Below are 21,743 nucleotides of genomic sequence, written 5' to 3'. Positions count from 1 at the left end.
GGCAATCTTTCACTTCTAATGAACCATCCTCGAATCATGCTGATGAACAATACACGTAACTCCACCTTTGAGCAATAAATACACATCTGCAAACCCAACTAGCTCTGAACTGGAGTGACTAACTGGGGTACAAAGTTGAGAGACTCGTCATTCAACTCTCCTGACGTATATATCGAATTCTATTGCATGTACATAGGATTTATCATCTTAGGATGGGTGTAGCAGTCCTCCTCCGTGGTTGGCTGTTGTCTGTTGGTCCAAGCAAGTGTCCTTATCATCAGTGAGGCTATCTAGCAGTCCTTGCCTTAGACAGGAATACTGTTGCAAGGTTTAGAAACTTTAGAATACATATAAAGAGCGGAAGTTTTACCAAAGACCTGGCAAAAAGGTCCTCGAACCTCCTCAAAGTTGTAAATTCATCTGTTGGGAAGAGTGAGACCGATGATAGTCACATAAGCAACGAAGAACTCAACTCCTCGCGGGAATTGAATTTGATCCTAAGCATTTGCATTTGCTACAAAATTCCATTACGAGCAACTGGATGAGAGCTACGTATATCAGGGAACTCTTGCACTGTCACAGAAGTAACAGATCTGCCAATTCTTTTTTTCCCCTGAAAGAAGCTATGTCTATCCTTTTCGCCAATACCACGAGACCAGGTGTACACCAGGGATTATCGGACGAACACTGACGGCCTGAATATTCATTCGCATTACCGATGGCCGAATAACGGATTTCGACGGACGTGGTCGAACAACCGTGAAACGTGAAGGAAGAGAGAAGCTGCCAGGGTTTTTATTAGTAGCTCGACGAATCGAACGTTCTGCTCGACTTGCACGCGAGACCAGCGTGGAACCCAGCCATCGATCGATCCCCGTTTAATTTGCCCACGCGTCCGATCCTTCCGGCTACATCGGAGGGAAGAACTGCCGGAATTTAATTCGCGTCGACAACGAGCTAATTAGGCTGATCGAGTTGCAGGTGAAAGACACGCGGCGGAATAATGGCTGGTTCCTGGATTGCACGCGTCGTTAAGATCCATGAGCCTTTAATCCAGCGTCCGGGAGAGAGTCTTGGTGAATTGGTCGATAATTCACGACCAGATCTCGAGTGGTTCGTGAGAAGAAATGGCGGCGCAGTCGATATGACGGCCTTTTAAGCGGACAGAGTCGTTGAGCGAATTAAGTGTACCGGGTGACGGGATTTTCGGGAGCGAAACTTTTTTCATTACGCTAACGAGCACCCGATGAAGCCGTGTTCCACGTCTGAGCTTAAGCTATGGGCTCCCAATCCCTTGATCCGTGGTATTCTTCAAAGGGAATCGGGGATTCCCTTCTGCTCACGCAATGCTATCACCGGGATTTCTGCCTGGCCGGATATTAAGTGGCGCGTAAAAGTGTCCTATCAGATTGATTTCTCGCTGCCTTTCTGCGAGCTGACACTGAAGGAACGTTTGCAGGGTACGGTGAAAAAGTGGCGAACAACGTTGATCTCTTTATACGATTTTTACGATTTTCCTTTCTCGACCTTCCACCCTGAAATGGCGAATGAAATGTCTCCTTCTAGAGGATTACGTGCTAGCGTATGACAGAAAATAGAGCAGATTAGAAAGAACGCTAGAGGTAGTCTTGTGCAATCGTGTATCAAATTTACAAGAATCGAGAAGGTAACGGAAAAGTATCGATAATTAGATTGCATTAACGGAAGTCCCCATTGGCGTGACACTTGTGTGGGCTAGATGGCAGAGAGGTGGACCTGATCGAACGGCTCGTCGCGACCTCGTTCTGTCTATCCTGGCCGGATCTCGAGGTCCTGAAGCCATCCCCCGAATTTCCTAAATCGCCTTGGCGACCTTCCTCCTTGGTCGACAGCAGCATGTCCCTGAGCATATCCAGCAGGTCCACTTCATCCTTCTTGCCCAGTTCTTCGATCGCTCGGAGAGCGTTTAGCATATCCCCGCTCGCCGTTGGGAGCTTGTCGTCATAGCCAGCAAACTTGGAGTGTTCTCTCTCTTGGCTATCCTCTTCCTCGTTGTCGGTAATCTGCTCTGCGTTTCCCAACTCTTCGTCTATGACGTACGTGGCCATGGTGTTTGCGCTTCTTAGGGATACTTTGCTGCTATTTTCGCGCTTCAGTTCGCTTTCCTGCTGCTGAACGTTACACTCGGCTTTGTCCGACATCTCTAAATTGCCATCGATATCCTTGTCCTCTGCCTCCTGGTCATCAACGCTGGATGAGAGGGAAGATATGGAGGAGGCAGAAGGCGACGAAGCAACGTCTTTCTTCTCGGGAGAGCTTCCTATTCTGAACGTGGCGCTACCTTGCGGGCCATCCTCTTCCTTCTCGAGATCGGATCGTGCACTGCACTCTCGATGAGGCTGCACCAGGCTCGCTGCCTTGTCTGAGCGCATCGTTATCTCCTCGTCCTCGTCGACTGACGTTTCCCCGCTGCTGGAATCGTCCCGACACTCCGTAATCACTCGCTTCTGCGAGAATACCGTGGTTATCACGGTTTTCTCCTGGCCGATGAACAGACCGAGATCTTCCTTCGCTTGTTGGTCGCGTGAGATGGCCGACTCGACGACCTCCCAGCTACCGTTCTCGAACGGAATCCTGCGAAGGGCGTGCGCCACCTGGTCGATAAGATCGCGGATGTAGGACAGCATCGGGGTATCACCCTCTTCCTCGGTGATCTTCGCGGCTATCTGCAGCTCCTCCAGCGCTTCCACGAACCTGCCTAGTTTCGCTAAGCTCTGGCCTGGGGAACACGATGAAATGGAATTAACTGGAAGAGAAAATGCTCCGGAAGATTTGGATACCGTGGGTAGAATGTAAAAGAAGCTCACACAGGGTGGTACTGATCAGTATAAATGTAAGGATACTTTTGATTGGCGAATATATAAGGAATAATAGATGGTGTTTAATTCCAATGTATTATTTATTACGAGCTAAAAGAGACTTAGGAGTAAAGTACAAACTAAAAAACTAGACTAATGACTGAACTATGATCACACAACTAACACTCGCACATTGATTCTCCTTCAAACTCCGTAAAAAGTCTTAGAACAGCTCTTGCACCCTCATTTAAACCTTGCACTCTGTCTTCTTTCATAGTCGTGTTTCCTTTCTCAATCATGCATTTCCCATAGCCTTGTTCTTGGTGGGTACGTGCTCTAAACACTTAGACGCCTTTCGCTCTTCACTTGTATTCCATAAATATAAATATTCATAAATATCCCATTCATAAGATCCTTGCACACTGTCACTCATCTTTCCACGTGCACTGTAGACATTCTCCTAAACATTCGGTCTAAAGCCTAGGCTGTTGTTTGTTATCCGTCATCAGCTAGCTAGGTCCAAGTGTTCCTTTGCATTCACTCTCGAATCCTAACATTCCCACATAAATTGCGAAGATTGGAAAAGTTCTTTGACTTGCGCGAATAACTTCTACGACAGAGGAAACAGATAATGCGTTCCTGTATACGTCAGGATATGATCGTGGTCTCTTTGTGTACCGAGTACAAAGTGTGTCAAGTCCCCCTTCCTTATCATTGTGGTCAAATTACGATACTAATTGCAACTCGAGTGGAACGAACAGTATCAGGCGCTCCCGTAGGCCAGCGGGTCGGTCCTTCACGGTATCTCTGTCGACATTGCGTGCTTTCGAGTGTAAATCGTACTCGCGTGGAAATTGATTTCAGAGTTCGACTGTAGCCAGCTCTATCACAGGTCTGATGAACTAAACAGGTTGTAGACCATCGAACGGACAAATTGTAACACGATAGACTATAGACCGAGCCAATCATAGACTGTCAGACCTCTAACTGAGCTAACTTGATAATTAATTCCTCCGTGTTCCTTAACCACCTTTGTCCCACGATTCGCGTTAATTCGTCGATGATTTGGAACCTGAGTAACCTAGAAACAAATTCGTTTAGCCGTCCTTACCTAACAGCAAACGTCCATTGAGTATCCACTTCTTGGAATTGCCTTTAGTGGCAGCCTCCACGCATCTGACACCCATTTCGATGGCCTTTTCGTACTTCCCGGTCTCCAGGTAGCATCTTCCAATCTCGTGCTTGATCCACGCCACAGGAATCGGTCCCTTTAAGTCCTTGGCCAGGTGTTCCCATGCCTTGGCCGCCGCGTCCAAGTGTCCAAAGCTCAGATGCACCTTTCCCAGGGTCACCAATGACTGACAGATCTGAACCACGTCCTCGCTGCTCCTCGACAAACGCACCAAACGTGACACGTTGCACACTGCTCGGTCGTGTCTACCTAGGGCCACGTGGATCAGGGACAAATAGTGGTAGGATGCGATTTGATAGCGAGTGGGGTCTTGGAAGCTCGCTGACAGCTCCAATAACTCCTGAGCGATCTTCAAAGCGGTTGACATCTTTCCAGAATCGAAGCACGCTTGAAGATCCTTCAGTAACGTTTCAGCGAGATTGTTTAGTTGTTTGAACATCGACTTGGACCTGCTTAGCTGCGTGCTGGAGATTCGAGGAGACGGCATGATCTTCCAATAGCTCTTGTGGCTGTCAAAGGAGCTAGAACGGATTATTTAACAATGAATTTCTCATCTTCATCTCATATTTGAACGGAGAAACGTGTACTTTTTCAAATTTCTTTTTCAATCCACAGAGGATTGTTTTGTCTGATATCTCGTTTCGTTGAAAGTCTTTCTCTCCCGTTTCTGTCTCTCCTGAATCGTGTTTTTAGGTTAACCCGGAGGACACCGACAAGACGGATCTATTACACGAAACATTGTTCCGATGCGAATCACATAATTGCCCCGATTTGCATCGATACGTTGAATCCGTGCCTCAAAGATCCCGTCCGCGTCCCTATTGACGTCAGTGGAGGATGCAAGTCCTAAGCCACGTTCAAAGCATTACTCCAGCGCTTGGAATACTTTAATCATAGTCTGAAGATGTATCGTGCACGATACAGATCACGGTCTCGTAGAATAGACAGATCTGACAGACTGCAATTTAGGTAGACAATGGTCTTACAGATGACGCGAATATATCTTATAGATAGACTGTGCCCGCATAAATCATGGATACCATACGTCATCCCCTAACAGGCTACGGTCCCGCAGACCAGATGGATCAAAACCTCATTAGCAATAAATTAAACGCGTCAAGAAACTATCGACATCCACGTCTTCTTCGTGTCCCATGACTGTCGCAAATTTATTGTTCCAAAGAGTTCCCTGCGATCGTCGTGCAACCATAAATTTCGAAAGAACGTATGTAGGGATGTTTGATTGACAAATATGGAGAATAAGAGATGTTATTTTATTCTAAAATATATTTATTACGAGCTAAATGAAAGTAGGAGTAAAATATAAACTGAAAGACTGATATCTATCTATGATTACGCAACCGGTCAACACTGTCACGTTGACTCTCGCTGATAACTCTGTAGAGGACTGTCTCATAGGATATTTGACAGAGTCTAGCGAAAGTTTAGGAAAGTTAGGACTTTGAGTTACCTGGCCCATCGAGATTGCACGAGAGGTGCAATTGAGGTAAAGAGCCTAGGTATAAAAATAGACAGAGTGTAAGGTTAAATAGAGGTACAAGGATGTAAACGGATCATTCTAAAAATTGTCAATTGCTAGTCGTAAAAATCAATCTTAAAAGTCAGAACATGAGAGTAAAAGTAAGAAAATTGTCAAAGCGTGAGAGTAAAAAGTCCAGTGAGCTCGTGGTTAGTCGGGGCATAGTTACATAGTTACTATTATATTACATTAACCCTTATCGGTCGTAAGGCACCTTTCACGTGACAACAGTACATTGGTCGCTGCAGTCGTGGATCACGTGGGAGGTGACGAGACGGAAATTTTTCGCATATTTACCGAAATCAGGTACAACTTAGTAAGAATCACGTATACAAAGCTAGCTACCGATAAGGGCTGAGCCGTTACTCCATTGATAAAGCTCATTTCGTTCTGTTAAGCATGACAATATTATTCTAGTCAGTTCCTTCAAGTACAATATACACTAAATATATACCTGAGTATCTCGGTGATCGACGAAGGATCCGGCGACTTCTTCAGCTTCTCGTTCGCCACGATGGCGGCGGTTTCCGGGCATAGGGCGACTGTTAATCGTTCTCCAGAGGTCGGTAAAACCTTTCGCACAGCTTTCGACGGATTATTGCAAGAGCTTATCGTCGCTGCGGTCCTCCTAGCCGCAACGCCGTGACTGTTGTCCTTCGGATACAAGTTCGCTGCTCTGTGGTACAGCACTAATGCCGACTCGTAATCACCGCTGCAAATTGCGATTCGGCATTCGAAATTCGTGCGCTTAGCCGGCGAAATGGACTGGCGATTAATTATGGAATGGACGAGAGCCTGTTTAAACAACTCTAACACCGCGTCAACACAGCGAGCTGCACCCCGCAGCTGGCACGATGCAATAATTTCGGCAACTAATTAACACCTGTGGTACAGATGCAAAGTAACGAAGATCAGAGCGAGTATGAATGATGACGTAGCTAATATTCGAGTAAAGTCCACGTGGAAAATTTGCTTCGAAATCGGTATATAAATCAGCTATGACCTCTGAGTGGCAGCAACGCGACCTCGATGACCTTCCATGACCTTAAGGTGACCGAAGCTCCCAGTGACATGATCTCGAGGATCTTGGATGACGTTGCATGCTAGATGACCTCTTGTGGCCTTCTAGTGATTCTAAGTGTCAGTGATACTTGATATCGATGCTTCGATGACCTCTGTCACCTTCGAGTGACTTTAGGTACCGATTTCACTATCCGGGAGATCAATCTTCGAGTGATTTTTAATAAAACGTTGAAAAATAAAGTTGCATTACGTTGACAAAGACATAGCGTGCTTTAGAATCCGGGAATCTAATTCGATCGTTTGTGGCATCGTGATTGAATGTAACTATCTGTGTGCAAATTCCTGAACCAATTGGTCGTTCGAGTTTTGCCACACATGCTTGTAACTGGTTAACGATCGTATGACAAAGAATCCGAATAACTTCCGTGGCCGTAGTTACGCGGTGGGAATGAACCGATTCCGTGGTTTTCCTGTGGCCGCCATCGATCGTTCGGAATTATGTCCCCTGTATTTCACGGCGCCTCAAAACACCGATCTATCGACCATCATTGAATATAACGACGGTGTTAATGGTTACGATCCCATGGAAACGTTCATTTCGCTGCATAATCCGCGTGAACACACCGGGAACGTGGTCTTCATGAAAATATAGCTTAATATGCGACTCGTAACTCGGCACTCCCATCTTACTTATTCCACGCGAACTAACTTAGTGCGACACCGTCGTCGGTAAATGAAATTCCATCTACGATGAAATTTCCTAAATCGGGAACAATTTTCCACCATAGAAATTGAACGCGTAAATTAAAGTTCGTCGATGTAACATCGAAAGGACAATTGAATTTTAATCCGAAAGTTCAATATCGTATTATTCCTTGTAGTTGCTAAAGGCGGATCGTTCAACATGGCCACGCCCCGCAATTACTTATGCAAAAGTGATTAAGCGATAGGATGTTAGCCGAATAACTGGTGCTGCCATCTCAAAGGAATAAATTTATTTCGCTGATTAAATCATTAAAACCGCCGAGGAACGTTAGCCCCTCGTACTAAAGGTTCGATCGGAACACGATTTAATTGCCGGCGAAACAATTCCAATAATTGCAGCGAACTTTTTGCCCCGATGGCTTTGGTTAGAACCGAGAAAAAGTTCCGATGGTAAAACGCTGATAACGGCATGAACGCAAACATAACCGGTTGCTCCATCTGTTTCTCCGCCCTCTGTTCGCTGTTTTGCCTACAAATTTATTTCTATCTGCGCGCCACTATATCAACGTTTACAAAACAGATCGTACAGGTTATGTAGCTCGGACAGAGATTGTTTTTAAATTGGAAAAAACCTGCTCGACTTATGGAACACGTAGCCGTACGAAAGCTATACAAGATTTCACGCATGAAAAATGAATCTTAGTTTTCAATGGAATCGGACGCGTTTCATTTTCGAGTCTTCGATTTATCGCGTCGAACCGAGCGCCATCTGTTGGCGGGAAATACAAACCGATTACGATCTTTCGCGTGGAATAAATAGAAATCTTGCCTGCGGTGGAGCTGATCCGCTTCGCGATGCAAGGCTTGAGCATACTCTCGATTATTTCTCAAAACCAGCTTCGAATCGGCCTTTTTGTAATCAAGACGAGCACGATTTTCGGCACTTTCCACCACTTTTCTCGTGTCGTTCAAGTCTGTCAAATCGTCCTTCGGGGTTCTGCTCGCGAGGATCTCCATCGATGTAAACTGACGTTGACGTTGGTGGCGCTAGTGTCTCTTCTGAAGTACGACTTAAATATTAGACTCTGAAGCTTGCCGCTAACTTCGCGAAACTTAGAAATTAAGTAGAAGCTATCCTTCTGTAACAGCCTAGTTTAGAATCTATACTGCAAATAATTCTTTTTTCGATAATAATGAACTAGTCACAGAGTATACATATATGCAATTATATTTACAGATCAGACTTTTACAAAGCTTACGCGAATTTATTCCTTTGATCGAATCTGACGTTTACAATGCAGACTGCGGGGGAACCTGGACTATACACTTAACATATCCGTTTAACAGACAACTAGGAACTTGTCCTATTAGCTGGTGCAATTTTCCAGAGACTGCGTGGAAAATCCAGCTTTCGTCAGTCCCTTCTTTCTCAACGGAGACCTGAAGACTAAAGCGTCACACACTGATGAATACGGTGCTATGTTGTGCTCATTCCACTTTCGGAGAACCATTTTCAGAGGATCTGGAAGACCGCCAGGACGTCTAGATTGTGTCTTAAGGAACCGAGAAAAAGTGACCTCGAAACTTAGACGCCACTGATCTCGGAGTTCCAAGAACTTCTACCGAGGTACTCGCAAAATCCAGGGTCATAGAGGACTCTGGAAATCGTCGAGGACAGAGTAGACCCCTTGGAATTTCATATGCTTTAACAAACATGCTACAAAATTTCATTCTTACTCCTGAGAGTCTGTAATCCGAAAGCATCGACGCTCGGCTGACCTTGGTGCCAAGTTTCCAATAAGAATATACATTTCGCTTATCAAGGGTAACAGCTTCTCAAACTCCTGAAAATCTTATCGGATATCAGGGCAATTTAGTATCTCTACTCGCAAGTCTAGGGGGTCATTCATATTCATCAAGTTACGCGACATTAACTCAGTCCTTGGACAACTTATACTACTTCTGCGCAGCCTTGGTTCCCGTACGCCAACAAAAATACACGTTCGTACTTATCAACGTACGAAAACTTTCAACTCTCGAACATGATCAACATTTATGAAGCTGCAGACTCTAAACATTAATATTCATCGAAATTCACGAAGCCAGGTCTGTCCTTGGACGGCTCGTACTGCATCAGCAGAGCTTTCCTGGCTTCCTTCTCAGGATCCCTCGGAGGACTGGGCAATATAGTCTTCCTCTTGCAGGGCAGCTTGAACTTCCGGTCCACGGGTTTGCAGCCAGGCATCACGGATATCCTCCGTTTGGCAGGAACTGCGTCCATCCGCCTCCAAAGAAAATCCACCTCTGGTTTCATCTCGTCGGGCATTAAATTTAATATCAGCTGTTGCCTGGCTGCAATTGCGTCGAACACGAGCAGCTTTTCCATGTCCATATCCTCGATGATCCCGATGGCATCCTTATAAAAGTCAACTAGGAAGTTGAGGCCCAGTTTTTTCGAACTAGACAGTGCCAGGAGAGCTGCCTCCTTCGCCTCGTTGCGATAATTCTGGCTAATTTCTATTCGGAGGAACAGATGCTGACAGTTCAGCATCCATTGCTCGCTGCCAGCTGTTTCGCCCATGTCTCGAGCTTTCTTTCCGTAAAATCTGGCCAGATCGTAGCGACGGATGTCGATTAGATATTTGGAGAGCTCGTGGAAAAGCCAGGCTAGCTCCAGAGGCTCTGACGCCATGGCTAATCTCCTGTGATATTAATTTCAACGCGTAAATCGAATTTTCCTGATAATCGAATAGAGGTGTTTACAAAAGCGAGATTTCAAAGGTGGATAAGAAGAGGAAGAAACGATAAAAGGAATAATCTGAAGGAGGACCTGCGATAGTTCTTAAGAGCTTCTTTCCTATCAGAGCTTCTTATCCAACCGATGTCAGTGTCTCGTGGTAGTTCAGCCACTCGAATTCCCAGATGATGTCTTAGGTACGTTTTCTTGAGTTTCCTGTCACGTATCTTCGACAAATCGCGGGTATCTATGTAGGTCCATGCAACCATGTTGTAGAGTACGTTCAGACACTTCTCTCTGAGTGGGAACATCTTCAATGAGTACGAATCAAACTTGTCCTTCACGCGGTCCACCATTCTGACAAAATCAAATATATCTCGAATATTGTTCCTTTCTAGAGAAGAACTCTGTGCGGTGCACAGTGTGAGCTCGCAGCTGGATCTACTGCGCGTTGCACGCAAGGAGTCCGCTGTTTCGGTACAGGAGCAAGTGGAGTATTCCACGCGCCTAATTTCATTCTATCCGCCTTACATGCTCGCTCGTAGCCACCACTCTTCCATAACAATACCGAAATCGCTACCTTCAGGTTTGATAACGTTATGCGTTAACATAGGCGTAAGATATGCCTAAAATTCTTATACTCGAATTATACATTGCAAGCCTGCTAATATGATAGTAATATGATACTGCAGAGCAAAACATAAGCAAATGTTTTCAAAATATAGGCAAATCATAGGCGTAAGATATCGGTAAAATTCCTATACTCGAATAATACATTGCAAGCCTGTGAATTTAAGAGTAACACTGTACGAGCAAAACATATTATTTTCACCTATACTTCGTAAATATTGAACATATATTTAATACGTGTATAAAATACAAGTATAGTTAAATAAAATTCGGAAATGATCATTCATCGGAAGAATCTGAAATGAATGCTTTAGAGATAAGTCTACGCTCTTGCATCTATTTCTTACATCTGTCTCACTTTATCTCGAACGTTTCATTTGCTTTCTTTGTTACGCGATGCTATATAATTAGGCTAATAGGAATCACTTCTGTCAATAAGGGAAGCGCGTTTACTCTATTTCTATAATGGCGTTAGTTATCCATCCTAGCTAGTAGTCATCTGCAATGGCGTGGGTTTGTGAGAGTCAGTGGAAATTCGGTGCTACGTTTTGCTCAGCGGACTTCTTATCTGCAACGCGCAGTAGCTCAACGAACAACTAACCCGAAGAACGTGATGTAATCTTTTCGCATCCTAATTTCGTGCAAGCGACGCAACAGGAAGTCAGCCTCGACGATGATAATGTGCCTTTTCAATCTTCTCTCGTCTTCGAGTTTTCTCTTGAAGCTAGGAGGCAAGGCTCTGAGCCTGAATATCATTACGTATAGTGGCCGTCGCATTCGCAAAACATTCTGCCTGCGGACACCCCTTTTATAGTTCCTCGTCACCAAAGAATGAAGGTACGCGGAGCTATCTTTGTTCGGGGACTGCAGTTTCTCTGGATTCTCGGACAAGTTTTGCAGAAATTCCTTATCGTGTGCCAAGTAACCGAGATACATATGCGCAAGGATACTCTGTTGGCTTTTAAACTCAGCTTCCGCTCGGGCTTTAGGATCGTTCACCTTGAACTTCGACTGCTCCTCCTCTATCCCTGTAAAATAATTGTACTTTATTGGGATTTCGAGGATGAAATCAAAGCGTTTAGCATGCGGGGAAGTAACCGTATTCAGTTGTACAGCGATAGATATATAAAGTTTAACACGTTGACTACCAACTACGAGATATCTCGTAGGTTGTCTACTTGTCCAGGACGTCTACTACGAGTTACCTCGTCCCTTCATTACTTGCCATATTTGTACAGCTATGAGTAAACCCTACAAGGCAAAGTATAACAGTATAAATATTGCAGGCATATGGTTTGATTGGCAAATATACGGAATAAAGGATGTTGTTAATTCCAATATATTTTATTTGCGAGTTAAAGAGACTTAAGAGTAAAGATACAAGCTAAAAGATTATACTAATTACGCAATCCATACTCGCACAACTCTTTGAACTATTACTGACTCGACTCTCTTTCAAACTTCGTGTATACTCTCACCAATAGGACTGTGTCCATGAGATTGACTCAGCACTGAGAGATTCCCATTTGATCCCCCTGACGACATAATATTTACCAGCTCGATTGAGGTAGTTTCTTCGATAGAAGTTACAATCACGAGTTCCCTACTGTTGTATTTCAAGTAACTCTTTATTTTCGTTACAAACTTACATGCACACTTTGGCCGAGTATGTATCAGGTCTTTTAACAGTGTAACTCCAAACCGATTACCAGCAGAAGAAGAATAAAATGATTTTGGGATGATTGGGAGAATATTTATATGCAAATTAGGTAGCAAGTAAGGGTTGTCTGCAGATGGAAGATTGAGAGAGGATGACGTAGGACAGATCAAGAAAGCTCAGGTGGAGTAGGCAATAGGGCGATAAGGATAAGGAATAAAAAGTCACAGATACATTATCTAATGTACATAGATGAACACTTACAGATTACTAAACACTCATCCAACGCTACTTATGACCCGCCACTGTTCTCCAGGTCACGATTAATATTCCATCAGGGACGAGGGGGAGAGAGGGAAATTAATTGTCCGCAGAGGCACAGTTATCTTTTTATCTATGCTATATTACATTTGAATTAACGTTGCCTGGAACAAGAGACAAAAGCGGCGCACGAAGCAGCCACCTCTTATTACGGTTTCAAATGAAATCCTGGCCACGTTGGCTGATCCGGTGAAATATCACCGAGATACGGATTATAATTTCGCGCAAAGTAGAATTGATTACCGCTGCAATAAAGTAGAATTAATTATCTTTTTAAAGTGTTGGCCAGCGTTGGCTTATCACCTCGTGTTTTCCGGTTTGCCGAGGGGGTGGAACGCGCCAGATGTTGTTCGTTAACGCGGTAACAATGTTGGCAGCGAGCCCTTCTAACATCGGTGCGGTCCAAAAGGAATTAAAACGTGTAGCGAACGGCATTATCGTAGGAATGTTTGGTGGGTAACAGTATGATCGCAATTAAAATATAAAAATTGATTTATACTTGTAACTGTGCTGTTGTGAGGTAACCTAATCTACAAACCCAATAAACATACAGGATCCTCAGACGTTGCCTGTTACGACACATTATGAGACACGTCAAGATAGCTTAGACTCTTGACACATAATCACAGTGAATCACTTAAATTTTGCTACCACAAAATAACCACCCCTTGGATCTATAACACAGTAACACCACGGACTCCTTCCACGGCTCAAAACCCTGTTATAAATAATAGTATTAGCACTATGTCGTCCACATGTCTAATTGGGATTCTTTCGTTTGGTGCCAGTAGGACTGGCTCATCATTTGCTCATGATACTAACGTAGTATCACTAGTATTTGCCCGATAGTTTTCGAATGACACCAACGTACTTCCACCGGACGACATAATGTTGACTTGAGCCTGTAGCGATCATTCTCACCCTCGCCACTAGATGGATCCCGATTTCAAGAAGGTTCGAGGATTTTCTCGCAAGTCCTCGGAAAATGTCCACTTCTTATACACATATAACTTCCAGACCTTCTGTATAGTATCTAATAGCATCCCCGTCTAAGGCTAGCCTTAGATCTAAGGGCCTTAGTGATGAATCCACTAGCAGGTCCAGGACGAAACGCTTATTTCTTCCTTTTCCTTTCATCCCTTCTAGCACCATCGCAACTAGGATACCTGCGACACGAGCCGACTTCGACTACAATGAGGGAGGACACCCTATAAACCTAACCTCGAGAGTTACGTTTATTTGTATTTTACTCGTGCACCATGACACTCTAAACGCTGACTATGCATACTTCTCTTCTGACTCTGACAATAGACCCCTTCGCATCTTAACGCACTTATTTTATCCTGGCATTTTAAGACATCCTTCACTGGCATTCCATGTATTCTCCAAATATTCCGTTTATACGATCCTTGCACACGAACACTTGTACTAGCGCATGAACTCCAGATAGTCTCAAGCCTAACCCGAGGCCGCTATTGTTACTCGTTTTCGAGTAACGATCTAAGCATTCCCACGCACTCTGCATTCATACCCGCACAAAAGATACCGTCATCCAGGCGATGACCTCCTACATTATGCTCTAACGAGTTTTCCTTTTTCCACTTTCTTTAACGTTCCTTCCCGTCGTTCCGCTGCGAGAAGTCATCTTCGCGACCGGGACGGAAAGTTACAGTCCAATTAGTACAGGAAACGGAAAGTCCAACCCGGGACGAGTGCAGTTAACTTCGTTCGCCAGTGGAACAGGGTTTACTGCGAAAACTAGGGCCGTTAAATCAGCAAGTTGCGTCTGGACTTAAGAATTATACTCCCATTTCCGCTTTGTCCCCTTAAATTAACTTTACCAGTCTTCTGAAATTGAACTGAAAACCTAGCGAAGGACATACGCGTTTGAATCCTGTTTTCGATGCTAACAGAGTAAGATGGAACATATCTGCGATTCTAAACGGATCGTGTCAGCAGGAGACTATCTTATTAGACTCGGGGATCGGATAATTTTGAAGTTAAATTTTAAATGAGTTATTTTACATCGGTCGTACCTGCAAGCTCGTCCACTTCCTCTTTGAGCTTCTCGATCAGCAACGCTCGGTACTCCTGGAGCTCGTTTATCCAGGGGTAGAGAAGTTGGAGTGCTTGAGGAGCGGTATCTGTGCCGATGCAGTCCTCGATGGTCTCCTGGCCTTGCAGTATTCCATGCTCCAAGAACGTGGTTGGATACTTCTGAAAGCCTTGATGTGCATGCACCAAACTGTACTCGAACTCGCCGATGGAAAATAGCGTCTGCAACTGTATGTCCTTCACGTAGGAATGAGTTGGATCTGTAAATAAACGCCATCTAGAAAAGCAGCAGGTACTCGCTTTTAAACATCCTGGCGTTGGTCACTCGAAAGTTAACTCTGTCGTTAAATTAATTTGCAAACGCAAAAATTACCTAGCTTCCTTTGAGGTTATGTTGCACGGATAAAGGTAAAAGCTCAGAAATTTCCCGAATTACCGATATTTTTCCTAACTGTAATCGTTGTAACTCGTATTGCGAGTAAATTACAAGCTTCTAACCTCAAATTCTATTCTGGAAAGTTCCAACTTCTACGGATTGCAAGTGATAAAGAAATACGGAAAGGAGGTTACGTTTGGTCACTCGAAAGTTAACTCTGTCGTTAAATTAATTTGCAGACGCAAAAATTACCAAGCTTCCTTTGAGGTTATGTTGCACGGATAAAGGTAGAAGCTCAGAAATTTCCCGAATTACCGATATTTTTCGTAACTGTAATCGTTGTAACTCGTATTGCGTGTAAATTACGAGCTTCTAACCTCAAATTCTGTTTGAGAAATTTCTAACTTCTATAAATTAAAAGTGATAAAGAAATACGAAAGGAGGTTATGTTTGGTATCCAAATGACAACGTAGTAAATTACAAGCTTCTAACCTCAAATTCTGTTTTAGAAAGTTCTAACTTCTATAAATTAAAAGTGATAAAGAAATACGAAAGGAGGTTATGTTTGGTATCCAAATGACAACGTAGTAAATTACAAGCTTCTAACCTCAAATTCTGTTTTAGAAAGTTCTTACTTCTATAAATTAAGAGTGATAAAGAAATACGAAAAGGAGGTTATGTTTGGTATCCAAATGACAACGTAACATAGAAAACTTACATAGGAGTATTAAATTTTATATTACAAATATTTTCTCTTAATAAAGCTTGGTGACTAACCTATTTGTATGCATTTCTCAGTGGTGATCATCGCCCTGTTGAACCTGGCATAATGAAGCTGTGTCTGAGCGAGACCCAGGTACGTCCTGAGATCATTATGCTGACCCTGCTGAATCGCCTTCTCGAAATATAATTCTGCGACGGGATATGTCTCAAGAAGTGCCAGGCGATAACCCCATTCCCGGTAAACTATGCCGTCCCTGAAGAACAAGGGGCCATCGTCGTCCCGCGTTCTCACCATCTTGCGACGAATCGAATTCTCCTGTATAGGACGAGAGAAATTACTCGGAAGACTTTGTGGCGAGGGTGGACAGAGAGATTTCGTTGACGGAAGCTAACCTGTGTCACGGATCGATATATGATTCGCGAAATTGAAAGAACCGTCCGGAGTCCAGAGGCTCCCCTTCACTCATGAATTTTGCACCGTGGACTGAAAAGGACGAAGGATTTCAGGATCACATTTTTCTGAAATTCTCGTGATCCTCCGTGGGAGCGGACAGAAGCTTCTGTCGCGTAGTTCTACATGATATCAGCTGATTTTGATGCACGTGTGCGGGGTGGTTCAAGCTGTTGGATCAAAAGACTCCTAGCTCGCAGTCATTTGTCTCGCTGTCTTCCGCTTTGCGGAAATAAATAATAGATAATAAATACAATAAACAAATAAAATCCCAAGTCACTCAGCATTTAGGACCTCACTGCTGGAAGACTCTAACGGGTCCATTAGACCTAAGTTCCAGACAGGGACACTCTATCCTAATAAATGAGTACTTCTCACTTACCATTCCTACAGTAGCAGCTTCTTTTCAGTAGTTATTGAAAATTACGTATATAAACGTATCTTGAACTTTCTCTGAATCCAGCCAACCGTTGAAAATTTATGAATGAGACGAAGACGATTTTCGAATAGCCTGTTGCAAGAGCAAAACTCTCCCTCTCGTGATTTTAGCTCGCACGGGCGCTCATGATTCCTTTGAGTGGAGATGCAACGAGCGGACATAATCCGCTTTCGGCTCTAAAATACTAGGACGCACGTAAAGCTCCTTGTGGCATTAATTGTCACGCACGGCGGGGGATTACATCGAAATGGCCGAAGAGGATTTACCGCCGCGACTTTTTCCGCTCCTTTTGCCTCTTGGTCCAGAAACTTTATATTATCAGCATTCCTTCTTGCGCTCCCCGTTTCACGGTATCCTGGATATTTATCGCTCGCTGCCTTGAAATATGAATCTTAAAAGCTCTCGCAGTAATCGGAAACTCGGGTGTAAAGGTATATTCGGTCTGCGCTTGGAATAAACGCGAATGTTTGAACGTTTTCATCAGAAAACAAGTTTACCTCTTGTTTCGCCAATGGAACCTTGCTCTTGGAATATCATCCCCTTACACGATGAGGTAGACGTTTAATTTTCACTGCACCCTTTAATGAAATTACTAACAAAACGATCTGTAAAGGAAAATATCGTTAGTATTGGAAAATAATCCAGCTGTGAAATTCTTCCTCGTCGGTTACCTGTATGAAACAACTCGAATGCGAGAGAGAAATATATGTCACTTTGTTGCAGGACACTGGTAAACCGGAAGATCTAGTAACGCGAAGACGTCGGACAACCGTGGACCATCAGTTTAGCTGTGCCCTCGAGATGCGGTGATGGCTCTGCTGTACAGATTCGTGCAAGTACCTGATAGCAGTGGCACGCGGATCTTCTCGTTCGTCGTCACCAGGAACGTAGTTAGGGACCCTGAAAGGGACGTCACCAGTAAGGAGCTTGTCTGCGGCTTCCAGCGATGGTCCGTCGCGTTTTCGCGTGGAAACAAGGTAAACTTGGCTAAAACTCTTTGTACCATGGTCAACTCGCCTTCCACATTTCATAGCCTCTGAATTCTTTAACCGTTTGAGTCCCAAGCAGCGCGATCGCGCTGTTCAAATTTCATGTCGAGAAGACCCAGCACGTTTCGAGCGTTCTCGAAGCTGGCAGTGCGTCACTGACTGTCGAAATCGAAACGCTATCGCGCCACTCGGCCATTCGTCGCCATAATATAAACGAAGCGCTATAGCGCTGCTTGGGTCTCTCGTACCCACTTAGAGGCAGCGCGATCGCGCTGCTTGGGATACGTGGACAGTGTTTCTTCAAAACTCCCTGGGACTCAAACGGTTAAACAAAGCCCTTTGGAAGTTAAAGAAAATTCTTCGCGCGAGTACCCATACTCGAGTGCATAAAAGGGATAAAAACGAAGAGAAGTAATACGCTAAGCACGTGTATCTGAGAATCAATCATCCAAAATGGCTGCCTTAACCGCGAACGCGATGGCAGAAATGAAATGACGCATTAAAAGACAGGTAATCCTCGGGTAAATAGGTTATCGAGGTATGGAGAATCCATATGACGGGTTAGCTGGCCATTTCCAATTAACGGGTTGGAAATAGCCATTAATAAAATCGCGATGCACCGAGACACGCGACGGTGTGCACAGGTAGATTTACCTTGGAAAATAGCCTGCCATTTATCAGAATTCATCAGTAAAAATCACGAATCGATGGAAGCAAATGTAGCGAAATTGTTTGCAACGTTGCATCGAGCGAACGGCGAACATGGCCTCGGCTGTTTTTCATTTTCCAACTGAAATGTCAGCCAATTCTCATCTTCCATTCGCGATGGAAATCCGTAATCCACGCGAATGGCGGCGAATCGCTTGAAAAATCCAGCATTCACTCGCACGACGCGGACTATAGATTCGTAGACGAGGTGTCCCTTCGAAGCCAGGGCTTCCGATAAATCCAATTTTCTTCTAGCAACGTGGAGAAGTATTCCAATTGCAATCTTAACGACTCCGAGGAACTCGGGGAAAAAATTATCCAGCAAGGATATTTTTGCAAATATTTTCTGCAATCGTCTTGACTCGAGCTCTAGCTTCTCTGGAAAACAGGAAAGGATATTGCCGTTTAATTGGGTTCGATCGATATTTGTGGATCCATTAATCCCGACCGCGGTTCGTTCCATTAAACGCAGAATCCGATTGAAAAATCAATCTGCAATGGCGAAGCTTGAATTCAATTAACGCGAGAACAAGTCGCTTTTGTACACACGGTGCGCGGAGTACGCGCATCAAAATCTGCCGCGATTAACTCGATAATTAGATAACGATGATATCAGGAATTAATGAAGCGGCGTTTAATAACCCACCATCGACTGGTTCTCGCCGGCCGGAATGAAATCGCGAATCCCTGGAGACGTGGACCGGAAATAAAAGCGAAGTCCATTGCGATAGATTATGTTACCGGTGATGTCTTGCACGAGCTGGACAGAAAAATGCTGAAACGCTGGATAAGAAATAACCCTTTCTTCGAACTAAACTGGCAAAATCCAAAGCGTTAAATCTACCACGAAAAAGAAATATTTGCTTCGTAGGAAATTTTTACGAATTGCTTAGTTTCCATAAGTTTCAGTTTTGAATTCTCTGAGAAATGAAGTAACGAATGTAAATCCTCTTCCTCTGTCCTCGATTAGGTCCTGGGCGCGTATCTAGTATGGCGCGCGGCCTCGAGAAACTTGCGGGTCTACGTGGACTTCACCTTTATCTGAACCGGGAACACTTCTCCATGAACGAAGGCTTCTCCGGGAAGCGCGTGAGATTCACGTACGAAGCGCCTGCCCAGGGCAACCGGAATTACATCCCGGTCTCAGACCTCTACAATCGAAACTTCGCCGACACGAATGGCGAGTTTCAGCTGGAGTTATCAATGGCGAACGTGAGAACGGTCTACATGACCGACCTTCAGATGCCCAGCAGCACGTTTTCAGCTGGACAATCCAAATCTAACAAGCTGGAAACCGATTATTTCGCTTTCGGTGGCTTCGACTGGAACCTGGTTATTTATCCTCATGGAAACAAGGAATTGGAAGGTTACCGTGGCCACGATAGTTGCATCAGTGTTTACCTGATGAGGATGAGTGGCTTTGACCATCGGTGCAGAGTTAGATACAGCGTGACTCTGGGCGAAGGGGACCGTAGGATCGATTCGGGCCAGATCGAAGACCTGTCTGATGCTGAGCAGTGCGGTTTCGGCTGGCATCCACGAGTCAGGTGGTCCGATATCGCGCACAAAGGCGTAGTGCGAGTGTCTCTGGAAATGGTGGAAGCCAGGACCATCTGTGAAGTCGCTGTGCAGGCTCGAGGACCTTCCACTCTAGCAGCTACGCCTTGTTACGATCGTGACAAGCAGGCTTGGATGATACGAGCTGATTTGCATTCGGATACCGTCAGGCTGCACCTGGTGTACAAGGATATTCATAACGTTCCTCGAAATCACTTGAGGTTGGTAATTATGTGAGAATTTACCGAGATTAGGTTAAGGTCTATACTGCTAATGTACAATGTCCAAAATAAATTGTCTACTCTAAACTGATTAAATATGAGATTCGAGCACGCAGCGTTTGATATTTTAATCGTTCGATATATTGAAATACGGAAAGGAACATCGAGCAGTCAGTTGAGTCTAGACAAGACTTGCTCTGTAATGATTTAATAATTTAATAGCAATTTAACCCTTTCGCTTCGGCAGTACCGTCACTGAACGGAAGCACACGCCAGAAACATGCACAGTGCGTGTGATTTCTGTATATTTCTGTACATTTTCCTAAGTCTTAAATAACAACAATCGTATACAGATTGCACTTGTATACGCATCATTTCGATGCTGGATATATGGAGTGTCCGTACCCAGGAGTCATCGCGTGGACGCCACCTATAAGCAGTGCTCGAAGCGAATGGGTTAATAGCAATTTAACGACGACTTACTCTATGAACAGTGTTTTAATGCGGCCAATCTTGATTCTGCTTGATCAGGTACGTCAGCTGGTCAGCCTACCTACTTCAAGATGCGGAGCCAAGCACGATCGCGATCGGTTTACCTGGCGCCCCCTTCAGCCGCTACTATGCCCAAGAGTCAGCGGACGAGGGCATCATCATGGAGACGAATCTGGACACGAACAACGTGAAGGAAAATCAATGTCCATTTCTCACGGACAAAGGGCAACTGAGGATCCGGTTGGAGTGGAACGAGAGCCACTTGCTGTTCCAGGCAACCTATCACAAATACGACGACGTGTGTCGCATCCACAATGAGCAGATGAGACGAGAGATTGTCTCGCTGCAGACAGAGAACTTTAGCTTGGAAAAACAACTGTTCAGTTATCAGAAGAGCCTGGCGTACACACAGGCGCAGCAGCAGCAACAGCAGCAGCATCAGAATCAACAGCATCACGGTGGCCATCAGGCCCACTTGGAGAGATCCGCGTCCACAGACACCGAATATGCCTGACAAGTGGAACAGATGCACTCGAACCAGCTGCCAGCTGCCAGTTGCCGGCGACAATTGCCGATCGTGCACGAGGACGATCGTCGTGTACACCAAAACCTGGTCAGGATGATGGATCGACGATTGAGCAACGTGCAACTCCAGCAACGACTGTACGAAGCGGACGCGGTTTATCAGCAAGAATACGGGGACGGTTCCCCGGGTCAGAATATCATCGATCAGACAGCGGAGCATCATCGCCATCGTCTGAGTATCGTGCAGCAACCCAAGTCGGCGCGTTCCAGCGTAGGCAGATCGGACAGCGGCTCGGATCGTGGAAACGATCGTTACACCGGCTACTATTTGGGGTACGTCGGTCAGGCAGCGCACAAAAGACGTAGGACCACTTTCTGGGAGACCCTGACGGGTCTTGTGTGCTCATTGGGCGCTTTGGCTTCCAGGGCTGCCAAGATGGCCACCAGACGGGGAGAGCCTCTTTGAAGAAGCTTAAGCGCGTTCTCGTGGACCAGTGGACTGGTACGTTTACGTTTGGGATCACGAAACGGATTACAGAGAAATGGGGTACTGTCTGACGGTTAT

The 21,743-nt window shown here is 44.8% G+C and overlaps 3 protein-coding genes across 3 annotated transcripts; 1 reads left to right on the top strand and 2 right to left on the bottom strand.

The window, feature by feature from the left end:
• Window positions 1–1,697: 1,697 nt before the first annotated feature.
• Window positions 1,698–8,314, bottom strand: LOC108548819 (tetratricopeptide repeat protein 25). The gene is made up of 4 exons (XM_017901939.1): window positions 8,127–8,314; window positions 6,024–6,281; window positions 3,949–4,550; window positions 1,698–2,758 (listed from the first exon to the last, which is right to left on the bottom strand). Exons 1-4 carry the CDS (start codon window positions 8,312–8,314, stop codon window positions 1,698–1,700), a joined length of 2,109 nt encoding a protein of 702 aa, XP_017757428.1.
• A 1,142-nt stretch (window positions 8,315–9,456) lies between these two features.
• On the bottom strand, window positions 9,457–16,091 carry LOC108548818 (tetratricopeptide repeat protein 25). Its single transcript, XM_017901938.1, is given in 5 exon segments — window positions 9,457–10,036; window positions 10,038–10,391; window positions 11,266–11,692; window positions 14,679–14,957; window positions 15,851–16,091. Coding segments are annotated over 5 exon segments (1,881 nt in total).
• Window positions 16,092–17,425: 1,334 nt separating this feature from the next.
• On the top strand, window positions 17,426–21,227 carry LOC108548950 (uncharacterized). Its single transcript, XM_017902106.1, is given in 4 exon segments — window positions 17,426–17,663; window positions 19,354–19,420; window positions 19,423–20,161; window positions 20,693–21,227. Coding segments are annotated over 4 exon segments (1,449 nt in total). The 5' UTR covers window positions 17,426–17,495; the 3' UTR covers window positions 21,168–21,227.
• Window positions 21,228–21,743: the final 516 nt, after the last annotated feature.

This window comes from Eufriesea mexicana, unplaced genomic scaffold (assembly GCF_001483705.2).
Source record: "Eufriesea mexicana isolate 0111107269 unplaced genomic scaffold, ASM148370v2 scaffold1653, whole genome shotgun sequence".
NCBI lineage: Eukaryota > Metazoa > Arthropoda > Insecta > Hymenoptera > Apidae > Eufriesea > Eufriesea mexicana.
The sequence above is the reverse complement of the archived record's forward strand: the minus strand, read 5'-3'. Positions and strand labels throughout refer to the sequence as shown.

What these genes read in the sequence shown, in the direction of transcription:
- LOC108548819 (XM_017901939.1), bottom strand. Translation starts at nt 8,314, where the DNA reads ATGGAGATCCTCGCGAGCAGAACCCCGAAGGACGATTTGACAGACTTG. An exon ending in TCGATCACCGAGATACTCAG is followed by an intron (nt 4,551 to 6,023) that starts GTATATATTTAG and finishes AATCCGTTCTAG; the next exon opens with CTCCTTTGACAGCCACAAGA. An exon ending in CAATGGACGTTTGCTGTTAG is followed by an intron (nt 2,759 to 3,948) that starts GTAAGGACGGCT and finishes CGTGTTCCCCAG; the next exon opens with GCCAGAGCTTAGCGAAACTA.